Source organism: Crotalus tigris, unplaced genomic scaffold, assembly GCF_016545835.1.
Source record: "Crotalus tigris isolate CLP2741 ecotype Arizona unplaced genomic scaffold, ASM1654583v1 scf7180000018867.1602434, whole genome shotgun sequence".
Taxonomy (NCBI): domain Eukaryota; kingdom Metazoa; phylum Chordata; class Lepidosauria; order Squamata; family Viperidae; genus Crotalus; species Crotalus tigris.
Genome location: NW_024097246.1, coordinates 16,447 through 29,483, shown reverse-complemented (window position 1 = coordinate 29,483; position 13,037 = coordinate 16,447). Strand labels below are relative to the sequence as shown.

At 43.6% G+C, this 13,037-nt stretch overlaps 1 protein-coding gene across 5 annotated transcripts in view; it reads right to left on the bottom strand.

Annotated features, from left to right (window-relative positions):
• The window catches only part of ABHD16A (abhydrolase domain containing 16A, phospholipase), a 42,205-nt gene extending 29,520 nt beyond the window's left edge, over nucleotides 1–12,685 (bottom strand). The window contains exons 1-3 of one of the 5 annotated variants that reach the window (XM_039357112.1): nucleotides 12,515–12,685; nucleotides 6,450–6,506; nucleotides 555–621 (exon numbers count right to left, since the gene is read on the bottom strand). In XM_039357112.1, the coding sequence (XP_039213046.1) occupies nucleotides 555–621; nucleotides 6,450–6,506; nucleotides 12,515–12,646 (256 nt within the window). In that variant the 5' untranslated portion in view covers nucleotides 12,647–12,685. Of the gene's footprint in view, nucleotides 1–554; nucleotides 622–6,449; nucleotides 6,507–12,435; nucleotides 12,486–12,514 lie in introns of those variants that run through there. The other 4 variants (XM_039357115.1, XM_039357113.1, XM_039357114.1 and 1 more) reach the window with 4 other exon arrangements.
• Nucleotides 12,686–13,037: the final 352 nt, after the last annotated feature.

Here is a 13,037-nt window from a genome sequence, read left to right as displayed (position 1 = left end):
AGTGACCATTTCTCAAAGTTCTCCATACTGAACAACTGTTGCAGCATGCCCACGGTCACTTGGCAAGTGGCTTGTATTTATGATGGTTGCGGTGTCCCGGGTGTGTGTGTCATGTAATCCTCTTTCGCCACATTTTGACAAGCAAACTCAATGGGGAAGCCAGATTCCCTTAACAGCTGTGTTACTTAATGTAATAACTGCAGCGATTCACTTAAGAACTGTGGGCGGGGAGGGCGTACAATGGGGCGAAACCTAACATCACTTAACTGATGTCTCGCTTAGCAACAAAAATGTTAGGCTCAATTGTGGCTGTAAGCCGAGGGCTACCTGAATACAGGACCATGAGGCTGTGTCTCTCCCAGCATCGTTTCCAAGTCACCAAGCCTGTCCAGTACAGCAGCCCCCGACTGGATGACCTGCAGCAGCCACCAGAGGTGACACCTGACCCCTCCTGAAGGGGAGCAGAGCACCCAAAGGATAACCAACCTACAGCTATGGAGCAGAGAGGCAGCCTCTGAACACCCAAGGAATCACACAGGACCAGCAGCCCATACCTTTTCTGTACAGGTAAAACACAGCGAGCGGGGAGGAGTAATAGGAAATGGACCACAGCACGGAAGCCTGCAAGGACAGAGCAAAGGGAGGGATGAGTTACACGGAGAACCAATGTTTCCAAGAATCTTTGTAAAGCCGGGGTGTGTTTGTGTGCCCCGAGAGACGAGCTGGGTGGAAAGCAGCAGAAAGAGAGCTGAGAAGGCTACAGAAAGCAGAGTGGCTGAAACCAATGGGGAGCTGAGTCTGGAAAGAACGATACTGCTCAGAGAAGGTGTACCCATAGCTACTCCTGAAAAACCATAAGGGACTGTATTGTGAGTAATACACGAGGGACTGTATTGTGAGTATTGTGAGTAAACATGCTTTCATTGTGCTCCTAATGAGTTCTAGCTTCTCTTAACAGCTTCCCTAAAGCAGGCGATATTCCAAGGGGTAGAAGTCGGATTTCTCCGGAACGGACTTCAGCTCTCCTTCATTCCCCTGCAGAATACGGTAGCACAACTCAGTGCAGTCCCTTTTTCCTAATAGAGGCCCCCTATTTTTTAATTTAGCCCACCTTTATTATTTTTATAAATAAGGCGGCAAAAATACATAATGCTCTTTCCTCCTCCTATTTTCTCCAGAACAACAATCCTGTGAGGTAGGCTGGGCTGGGCTGAAAGAGAGTGAATAGCCCAAAATCACCCAGCTGGCTTTCATGCATAAGGTGGGACTAGAATCGATTCTCACCTGTTTCTAGCCTGGTGCCTTAACCGCTAGACCAGGAGTAGGCAACTTTGGCTCTTTTATGACTCGTGGACTTCAACTCCCAGAATTCCTGAGCCAGCCATGCTGAGGGGAAAGGGAGAGGTTTCCAAGCTGAGCCATGCGGGCTCAGGAATTCTGGGAGTTGAAGTCCACGGTCATAAAAAAGCCAAGGTTGCCTACCCCTGCCCTAGACCAAACTGGCTCGCAAATAAATAAATACAAAGAATAAAACAAAAGGGACAGCAAACATTCAAAGCATCTCATATAATATCCAATCCAATGGCTCCCTTAAGGAGACTAAAGCATTTAATGATTTCACCATCTAGTCAGCTACAAATGAGATCTAAGAGAAGATGCTATCATTCTAACCCAGTGGTTCTCAACCTTTTTAATGCCGCGACCCCCAACCGGTCGTAAGTCGAGGACTACTCAACTGGTGCAGCACCGTTTGCAGAATGGGACTTTTGGCAGGCTCAGCAGGGCAGAGACAGCCTGGACAATTCCTATTGGCTTTTGAAAGCCAATAGAATTAGACTCTATTCTTTCCTTAGGGGAAAGAAGGAAAAGGGGAAAACAAAATGGTGGACTGCGTTGTTTGGCGACCCCCGTGAAATGGTCGTTCGACCCCAAATGGGGTCCTGACCCACAGGTTGAGAACCACTGTTCTAACCCAAGGATGATAGAGGTCATTTGAATGCTTAACAGCTGTAAAACCTGCACAGAAGTGCAGAGCCCGGAGGAAGGGTCTGACAAAAAATAGTTAAAGTATCATTCTCTGATAGGCTATACAGGTAGTCCCTGACTTACAACCATTCATTTAGTGACCAAACAAAGTTACAATGGCACTGAAAAAAGTTGACTTATGACCGTTGCAGCATCCCCATGGTCATGTGATCAAAATTCAGACGCTTGGCAACTGGCATGTATTTATGACGGTTGCAGCATCCCAGGATCATGTGATCTCCTTCTGCAACCTTCTGACAAACAAAATCAATGGGGAAGTCAGATTCACTTAACAATCATATTCTAATTCAGTGATGGCGAACCTTTTAGAGACCGAGTGCCCAAACTGCAACCCAAAACCCACTTATGCATCGTCAGGTGCCGGATGGGTATGGCCCATTGGGTGGGCGTGGTTGCGGTGGTAACGGCAGACTGGGTGAGACTAAAAAGTTCAATCAATCAATTCCAACTTTGCAAGATCTTTTTTTTCCCATGAGAAGTTGAAATTCATTGATTGAACCTTTTTTTTTGTACACGGAGGCGAAGGCCTAAAGCGAAAAGGTTTTATAAAACCCAGCTGAAGGCCTAGGACTGGGGCGACGGTGCGCATGCCCACAGAGAGGGCTCTGAGTGCCACCTCTGGCACCCGTGCCATAGGTTCGCCACCACTGTTCTAACTTAACAACTGCAGTGATTCACTTAACAATTGTGGCAAGAAAGGCTGCAAAATGGGGCAAAATCCACTTAAAAACTGCCTTGCTTAGCAATGGAAAATTTGGGCTAAATTGTGATCATAAGTCAAGGACTATTTGTATTATTGGTGTAGTAGTGGTTAGAATTACTGCCTTGTCGTGGCGAAGGGGCTTGCGTAACTCAATGAAGCTATAAGCTATGCCGTGCAGGGCCACCCAAGACGGACAGGTCATAGCAGAGAGTTCTGACAAAATGTGATCCACTGGAGAAGGAAATGGCAAACCACTCCAGTATCTTTGCCATGAAAACCCCATGGACAGTACTAAAAGGCAAAAAGATATGACGCTGGAAGATGAGCCCCTCAGGTCGGAAGGTGTCCAATATGCTACTGGGGAAGAGCAGAGGGCTAGTACTAGTAGCGCCAGAAAGAATGAAGCGACTGGGCCAAAGCCGAAAGGACGCTCAGCTGTGGATATATCTGGTGGTGAAAGGAAAGTCCGATGCTGTAAAGATTTTTTCTCCATAGGAACCTGGAATGTAAGATCCATGAATCAAGGCAAGCTAGACGTAGTCAAAAAAGAGATGACAAGAATGAACATCGACATCTTAGGAATCAGCGAACTAAAATGGACAGGAATGGGTGAATTTAACTCAGATGACCATCAGGTATACTACTGTGGGCAAGAATCCCTCAGAAGAAATGGAGTAGCCTTCATAGTCAATAAAAGAATAGGAAAAGCAATACTGGGATACAATCCCCAAAATGACAGAATGATCTCAATTCGAATCCAAGGCAAACCATTCAATATCACAGTAGTCCAAATCTATGCCCCAACCACTGGTGCTGAATGAGGTTCTATGAAGCCCTACAGCACCTTATAGAATTAACACCAAAAAATGATGTCCTTATCATCATGGGGGGATGCTTGGAATGCTAAGGTAGGAAGCCAAAAGATAACCGGAATAACAGGCAAGTTTGGCCTTGGAGTACAAAATGAAGCAGGGCACAGGCTAATAGAATTTTGTCAAGAGAATACGATGGTCATAACAAACACTCTTTTCCAACAACCCAAGAGACGGCTCTACACATGGACATCACCAGACGGTCAACATAGAAATCAGATTGACTATGTGCTCTGCAGCCAAAGATGGAGAAGCTCTATACAGTCAGTAAAAACAAGACCAGGAGCTGACTGTGGCTCAGATCATGAGCTTCTCGTTGCAAAATTTAGGCTTAAATTGAAAAAAGTAGGGAAAAGCACTAGGCCACTCAGGTATGAACTAAATCATATTCCTGATGAATATACAGTAGAGGTGACAAATAGATTTAAGGAACTGGATCTGATAGACAGAGTGCCTGAAGAACTATGGATGGAAGTTCGCAACATTGTACAAGAGGTAGCAACTAAAACCATCCCAAAGAAAAAGAAATGCAAGAAAGCAAAATGGCTGTCTGAGGAAGCTTTGCAAATAGCTGAGGAAAGAAGGGAAGCGAAAGGCAAAGGAGAAAGAGAAAGATACACCCAATTGAATGCAGAATTCCAGAGAGTAGCTAGAAGAGATAAGAATGCCTTCTTAAATGAACAGTGCAAAGAAATAGAAGAAAACAACAGAACAGGGAGGACCAGAGATCTCTTCAAGAAAATTGGAGATATGAAGGGAACGTTTCATGCAAAGATGGGCATGATAAAGGACCAAAATGGCAGAGACCTAACAGAGGCAGAAGAGATTAAGAAGAGATGGCAAAACTACACAGAAGAACTATACAAGAATGAGCTTAACATCCCAGATAACCACAATGAGATGGTCACTGACCTCGAACCAGACATCCTAGAATGTGAAGTGAAATGGGCCTTAGAAAATCTGAGCAACAACAAAGCTAGTGGAGGTGACAGTATTCCAGCTGAGCTATTCAAAATCTTAAAAGAGATGCAGTAAAAGTGCTACACTCAATTTGCCAGCAAATTTGGAAAACTCAACAGTGGCCACAGGATTGGAAAAGGTCAGTTTACATTCCAATTCCAAAGAAAGGCAATGCCAAAGAATGTTCAAACTATCGCACCATTGCACTCATTTCACATGCTAGTAAAGTTATGCTTAAAATCCTACAAGCTAGACTCCAGCAGTATGTGGATCGAGAACTACCAGAAGTACAGGCAGGATTTCGAAGAGGCAGAGGAACTAGAGATCAAATTGCCAACATATGCTGGATCATGGAGAAAGCTAGGGAGTTCCAGAAAAACATCTACTTCTGCTTCATTGACTATGCAAAAGCCTTTGATTGTGTGGATCACAACAAATTGTGGCAAGTTCTTAAAGAGATGGGAGTACCAGACCATCTCATTTGTCTCTTGAGAAACCTATATGCGGGTCAAGAAGCAACAGTGAGAACCGAACACGGAACCACTGATTGGTTCAAAATTGGAAAAGGAGTCCGGCAAGGCTGTATACTGTCGCCCTGCCTATTTAACTTATATGCAGAGCACATCATGAGAAAGGCAGGGCTAGATGAATCAAAAGTTGGAATTAAGATTGCCGGGAGAAATATCAACAACCTAAGATATGCAGATGATACCACTCTAATGGCAGAAAGTGAAGAGGAACTAAAGAGCCTCTTGATGCGGGTGAAGAAGGAGAGTGCAAAAGTTGCTTGAAACTCAACATTAAGAAAACCAAAATCATGGCATCCGGCCCTCTCAATTCCTGGCAAATAGATGGGGAAGAAATGGAGGTAGTGACAGATTTTATTTTTCTGGGCTCCAAGATCACCTCAGATGGGGACTGCAGCCAAGAAATTAAAAGACGCTTGCTCCTGGGGAGGAAAGCTATGGCAAATCTAGACAGCATTCTAAAAAGCAGAGACATCACCCTGCCAACAAAAGTGCGTATAGTCCAGGCCATGGTTTTCCCAGTTGCAATGTATGGCTGTGAAAGTTGGACCATAAGAAAGGCTGAGCGCCAAAGAATTTAGGCCTTTGAACTATGGTGCTGGAGAAGACTCCTGCGAGTCCCTTGGACTGCAAGGCGTTCAAACCGGTCAGTCCTAGAAGAGATCAACCCCGACTGCTCTTTAGAAGGCCAGATCCTGAAGTTGAAACTTAAGTACTTTGGCCACCTAATGAGAAGGAAGGATTCACTGGAGAAGAGCCTAATGCTGGGAAAGATTGAGGGCAATAGAAGAAGGGGACGACAGAGAATGAGATGGCTGGATGGAGTCACTGAAGCAGTAGGTGTGAATTTAAATGGACTCCAGAAGATGGTAGAGGACAGGAAGACCTGGAGGAATGTTGTCCATGGGGTCGCGATGGGTCGGACACGACTTCGCAATTAACAACAACAACAGTGGTTAGAATGCAGTATTGCAGGTTAATTCTGCTCACTGTCAGCAGTTTGATCCTGACCAGCTCAAGGCTGACTCAGCTTTCCATCCTTCCGAGGTCAGTAAAATGAGGACCCAGATTGTTGGGGGCAGTATGCTAGCTCTGTAAACCACTTAGAGAGGGCTGTAAAGCACTGTGAAGCAGTATATATAAGTGCTATTACTATTCCATACAGGGAAAAAGGAAGCCAAAAAACCCAAGAAATATTTACAATACAAGGCCTTTTTCTCCTTTGAGGAAGACCAGTCCTGAACGTGACTTGCAGAAACACAAATGTGTTCCAATCAGTCTAGACTGTGAGGTGGTGGTTCTTTCTCCCTTTCCCCAAAATGAAATGGAGGAGACACTCACCAGAGCAAGTATGCTATCTGCATGTTTTTCAAGGGTCCGTGGCTGGTAATATGATTCCTGTTGAAAGAAACAAGACATTTACTGAGCTTGGGTTTCAAGTTGCCGGCCAGCCAACCAACTTACCAATTTTATAGTGGTCAATGAGCCACTGGATTTACATCTACTGTATAAATAACAATGTTCTCGAAAACCTTTCTAAGGCAGTTTAGTTATTTGAAGAAACATAAGGGATTTGGACTAACACTGTTAGTTTCATGGTCTGCAACAATTTACACAAAATGGCTAGTTCTTAATTTTATATTTCGAAGGTTGGTATGCGCTTAAAGTGGGCTGAGATTGACTCCTTGAAATGCAATGAATATTAGTAATATATGGGGAAGGGGGGAATAGCTATTGGGTCCTATGTGCCACAGGCTGGGGTTAATTGTATCCACTAACACAAACCTGGATCTATATTACTATGGAAATGGATTTCCACCTTAGAGCCCCAAGTTGCTACTGTTAAAGCAACTGGAAGTCAAAAATCCTACAAATCAACGAGCGATCTACCTGTGCAGGTAGTCCTCAACTTACGACAAATGAGCCCAACAAATGCCAAGTGAGACATTTGTTAAGTGAATTTTGCCCCATTTTACGACCATTTTTGATACAGTGGTTAAGTGAATCACTGCAGTTGCTAAGTTAGCAACCCATGACCTTAGAAGACAGCAACGGTCATAAGTATGAGTCAGTTTCCAAGCACCTGTATTTTGATCACAAGACCATGAAGACGCTGCAACGGTTGTGTGAAAAATGGCCGTTAAGTTCCTTTTTTCAATGCCGTTGTAACTCTGAACGGTCATTAAATGAACTCTTGTTAAGTCGAGACTACCTGTAGTTCTAATTCAACTTCTGCCCAATTCTGTGCAATTTATGTCTCTTGCTTTATATTACCATTTGTATGTTCCAGAACTATCATTCCCTCCCCCCTCCCCCCAATTTTTCTGGCTCCTAGGTAATCTTCAGATCACGGTGTCTCAGACAAATATTTTGCATCTTAAAATCTTCTCCAAACTGCAGAAAGACCGCAAATGAGCTTTTCACTTTATCCCCTGTGGCGCTGGTACATCACCAGACTCTGCAACCTTCAGAGGGGGAAAAAAAGGAAGCAAAAAATGAAAAGCGGGCTCCCTGTTAAGCTGGGCGGGGGGGGGGGGGAAATCACCTGTTCCTGTTTTACTAGTCTGGAAAGTATATGCCCAATGCATCAAGAGGTTGGAAAAATATCATCTAAACCATCTATTGTTCAACAGGACGATACACACAAGATAGGTGAAAATGAATGTTGTAGGGAAAGTCTAAAATCGTACTCGTATCTTAATCTGGGATTCAGACATCCTTTCATTTTAGGATCAAAGACTGCTTGCTATATGTAAAGCTGGCCCCTGGCACTTTGCAACTCTTCCTAAAGCCAGGTGCAATCCACACGCAAGCTACTGTCTGCCTGAATGACGGTAGCATACGGTGATCCTGGCAGATGAGTATGAGTTTCTTGCACTGGTGTCAAAAGGTTTGCAAAGCACTATTTTTGAAATTATACACAGTAATTTCAGGCATCTTGCCCTTTATTCCTTGGAGGAAAAATTAAGACATGAGTACGATTTTTGACTTTCCCTACAACATTCACTTTCACCTATCTTGTGTGTATTGTCCTGTTGAACAATAGATGGTTGAGATCAGGGATCTGCAACCTTGACAACTTTTAAGACTCGTGGACTTCAGCTGGCTGAGGAATTCTGGGAGCTGAAGTCAAGTCTTAAAGATGATAATTTTCCAACCTCTTGATGCATTGGGTATATACTTTCCAGACTTTCCATTTTTGCTTGAAAAATCTGGGATTTTAACACTCAGAAGATCTGGGAAGGAAACGAGAAGAAACATTTCCAGTTTTCTAAATTGCATGCTTTTTCTGCTATATGCTTCTGTTTTCATGTAATTAAAAGACCAATGTAAAAAAACACCTAGAGGTCAAGCGCAGGTCTTTTATTATAGTTATAACATTGGTAACAGAGATCAGGGACTTGCAAGGTCTTTGGAGAAAATACTATTTGAACCTCTGACTCCAGGATATGCTCTTGAGAATATTTCTAGTATGATTTACTGTATGCACTGGGGGATATCTCCGATTGTCTGAGCCTGCTGTGTGTTAAATACAGGCAATCCTCAACCCACAACCGCAACTGAGCCCAACGTTTCTGTTGCTAAGTGAAACATTGATTCAATATGTTTTGCCCTGTTTTGCGACCTTGCTTGCCACAGTTCTTAAGTGAATCACTGCAGTTGTTAAGTTGGCAACGCGACTGTTAACTGGCTTCCCCGATGACTTTGCTCGTCAGAAGGTCCCCGGGGGAAACTGCAACTGTCATAAATATGAGCCAGTTGCCAAGCATCTGAATTTTGATCACAGGACCACGGGGGACGCTGCAATGATTGTTAAGTGTGAAAAAAGTAACTTCGAATGGTCACTAAACGAAAGGTTGCAAGTTGGGGATTATCTACATGCTAGTTAAGTGTGAAAAACGATTGTAAGTCACTTTTTTCAGTGCCGCTTTAACCTGGGTCAGTAAATGAACCTGTTGTAAGTCAAGGACTACCGTCCTTGGACTTTGCAATTGCTTAGTTCCCAACTTACAAATGTTTATCACAATCATACAAGGATAACTCCCAACCAACCCACACACGTATCTAGTGATTAGTAGCTCTTCAAGGCTTCAGAGAAAGATTCCCCCCCCCCAATCCTTATCATGAAATTACAGAATGACATTGGAACTTCTGTGCTTAAACTACAGTTTTTTTTCTTCCTATAAATTTCAGCCTTTGTTTCTGAGTATATATTTGGTTCTCAACAGATAAAGGCTGGCATGCCAAGGTGCAGAACCTACAGGAAGCAAAACTTGGTATTTTCTTCTGTTTTGTGTTGCTGAGAAGGGTCAGGGTTCTGAGCTTACTCAATAAAGGAACAAAAGGGAAATAAAAACCAACAACACTGGAAATAAAATACTTTCCTTGATAAAATCAAAGGCCTGGATACCAAAACATATGAAGAACGGCTGCAGAACTTGGGTTTGGCTAGTCTAAAGAAAAGAAGAAATGGGGAAGACATGATAGCAATGTTCCAGTATCTGAAGGACTGCCACAAGGCAGAGGGGGTCATGTTGTTCACCAAAGCACCAGAAGGAAGGACGAGAAAAAATGGTTGGAAACTGATCAAAGAGAGAAGCAACCTGGAATTAAGGAGAAACTTCCTGACAGTGAGGACAACTAACCAGTGGAACAGCTTTGCCTTCAGAAATCGTGGGCACTCCATCACTGCAGATTTTTAAGAAGAGACTGGACAATTACCTGTCTGTGATGGTATAGGTTCTCCTGCTTGAGCAGGGGGCTGGACTAGAAGACCTCCAAAGTCCCTTCCAGCTCTATTCTATTCTATTCTATTCTATTCTATTCTATTCTATTCTATTCTATTCTATTCTATTCTAAAATAAATCAAGACTTGGCAAACGGATGACCTCCAAAATGGTCCAACTCTAGCTCTCAAACTACCAAGGTTGATAACCAGGGATTACTTCAATTAGACCTATTACCGTAACCACATCTAAGAAGCCAAGAGGTTGCCTACTTTGATGGAACGGTTTTACCTCAAGAAAATCTTGTGTTGTACCACATTTGCTGAGCTGTCCTTTCGTTCCTGATTCCTGGTCTTACAACTTTGTTGTAATAATTAATTAGCTGCTGTGTACAATTCATCTAGTCTTTCCGAACCTCATGACTTCCTCCCACAAAAAACAGATCATAAATCTCAATGCTGCAGTTGACAGATGATGGTAACTGAAGCCCAATTCACATGCAGCCACCTGGTTTAGGAGAAGTAAAGCCTTAAAAACTTGGTTTTGCCAACAGGCACAGGATAGAATCAAGATCACGTGAAGTGTTAATATCACTTTACAATGCCTTGGTAGGGCCACACTTGGAATACTGCATTCAGTTTTGGTCACCATGATGTAAAAAAGATGTTGAGACTCTAGAAAGAGTACAAAGAAGAGCAACAAAGATGACTAGAGGTCTGAAGGTTAAAACATACAAGGAATGGTTGCTGAAATTGTTTATGTCTAGTTTAATGAAGAGAAGGACAAGGGGGGACATGATAGCAGTGTTCCAATATCTCAGGGGCTGCCACAAAGAAGAGGGTGTCAAGCTATTTTCCAAGGTGCCTGAAGGCAGGATAAGAAGCAATGGATGGAAACTGACCAAAGAGGGAAGCAACCTGCCATTTCTATGTTCTCTTTTTACACAATATCCTGCAGTGACAGGGAAGAGAGTGTCAGATTAAGGGAATAAGAATTACAACTCTTAACTTCTTTCCTTAATGTCCTGTTGATAACACACTCATCCTGACACAAGAGGTTCTGCTGTTCTAATCTATAATACTCTTGCAACTAATGTGGGTTTTTTTGGGTGTATGTGTGTGTTGTCCATGTGACTATGATTTTCAGTTACTTCCTGAACAAGTCCCTGCAGTTTTCTTGGCAAGATTTTCAGTAGTTTGCCCTTCCTTCTTCCTTGGGTTGATAGAGAAGGGTTGGCCCAAGATCACCAGCTGGCTTTGTGCCCAAGGCGGGACTAGAACTCTCTCCTAGTTTCTGGCCTGAACCACTATGCTAAACTGGCTCTCTATAACAAATAACTAATCTATCACTGTCATCACCCACAGCCCTGGTGGGGGGGGGGAGAGAGATATTAGACTCAAAGGCTGTGTGTGTGTGTGTTTATTTCATAATTAGAGCCTAAAGGTGCTCACAGTTGTAAATTCAACCTCCAGAATTTCAGATACAATGTTAGATCTTCTGTCAAATTTTGAAGGCTGCTAGATCATAAATTGGACGTCAGAGCTGGAAAATGCTGTTGAAGTCAAAAATAGAAGAATCTGGATGGGAAAGGGCAGGTTTATATGTTTACATTTTGTCAATATGGGGGAGGTAGCAGGCAGCAGTTAGATTAGATTGAGGACACAGATTACATGCCATTCATAGCTGCATATGTCGGTCTATGATAATCAACATACAGCAGTAGCACTTAGGCTTGTATACCACTACCACTCCATAGTGCTTTTACAGCTCTCTCTAAGCAGTTTACAGAATCAGCATATTGCCTCCCCCAGCAACCTGGGTCCTCATTTTACCTACTTTGGAAAGATGAGTCAGCCCTATGAAATATTCCTCCAAGGGGGGGAGGGGGGCAGTTCTTAGTACCATCCCCTCTGTGAAAGAAAATGAATAAAAATAGGAGGTGGCCAGCCTAATGATACCCACAAAATAAAATTCTCAGTGATAGCATCCATTTCCGGATTTCCATCTCATAAATTTTGAAATAATATCCCAAGCTTTACTAAGTTGCCAAGAAAACCTATTTTCCACAAACATTTGGCTGAGATTCTCGGCTTCTATGTATGCCCTGAAACAATGCTTAATAAATAATGTTTTATTTACTCTTTGGTCCTTACGGTCGCAAGCTGTTTTGAAGGCTCTACAGGAGAAAGAGGCAGACTTTAAAACTGAACAGTGTTCATTTTCAGATGCATAGCAGGCATAGATATATGACCGGGCTAGCCACTGCAGCGCTGCTAGGTCAACCTGCAAGAGCATCGCCCAAGCTAACACTTTTTATCCCCTTTCAAGAAAGGGAAGTTTTGCAAAAACGGATCTCTTAATCGCCTGAGAAATAAGGAAAACATAAGCGGTTTTTAACCGGGCTATTCGCTTTCTGCCTTGTAATTTCTCCCTCTGGATCCTCAATAAGGGGATTCTCCGTGTTGAGTCTGTTCTCCCCTTTAAACCAGCTTGCAAGCGACCCAATTCTTCAATTGCTCGCTGTCTTCATCGGGTCCCTTCTTGCAGGCTAGTGTCAAGGAACGCCCTCCCCGTCCGGGTTCAACAATGGTTTTGCTCACCTCCCCCCCCCAGCCTCTAGAAAGGCTGTAATGGGCGATACCAAATAGCTCAAGGGGTCGTCAAAAGTAGCGGGCTCACCCAGGAAGGGTCCAAGGAGGTTTGGGACCCATCGTCTGGTTCAGCCCTGAGGCGACGCGATCTGGCAGGGCTTCGTTCCCGGTAGACTCGGTACAACCGAGGCCCCAGTACGCAACTCAATAGCTTCGCCATCTTGGGGAACGACCTAAAGCCGGGTAGCAGCGCGGGAAAATGGGCGGGGAAACCAGGAAAAACTAAACTTCCGGGGTCTGTACGGGAAGGAAGAGGGATCAAAAACATTTTTTTTAAAACGCAATGTTAGCAACTGATTCTTGAGGTAGCTCCCCCTTCAGGCAGTCAGGCAGTAGTACAAGAAGGCTTTGTTTCAATGCAAAATCCCGGGGGGGGGGGTTTGGGCAGGAAAAAGCAAAGAGATGAGTGCAGTGAGGGCTTGGGAGGGACATAGTATAAATGGAGAAGATCCGAAGATCTTGATGAACCGTAAGCTAAGCAGGAGCCAGTGGCTGCAAACAAACAAAACAGCAAAAAAGCAAATTAAATCCTTAAGACAGTGGTTCTCAAC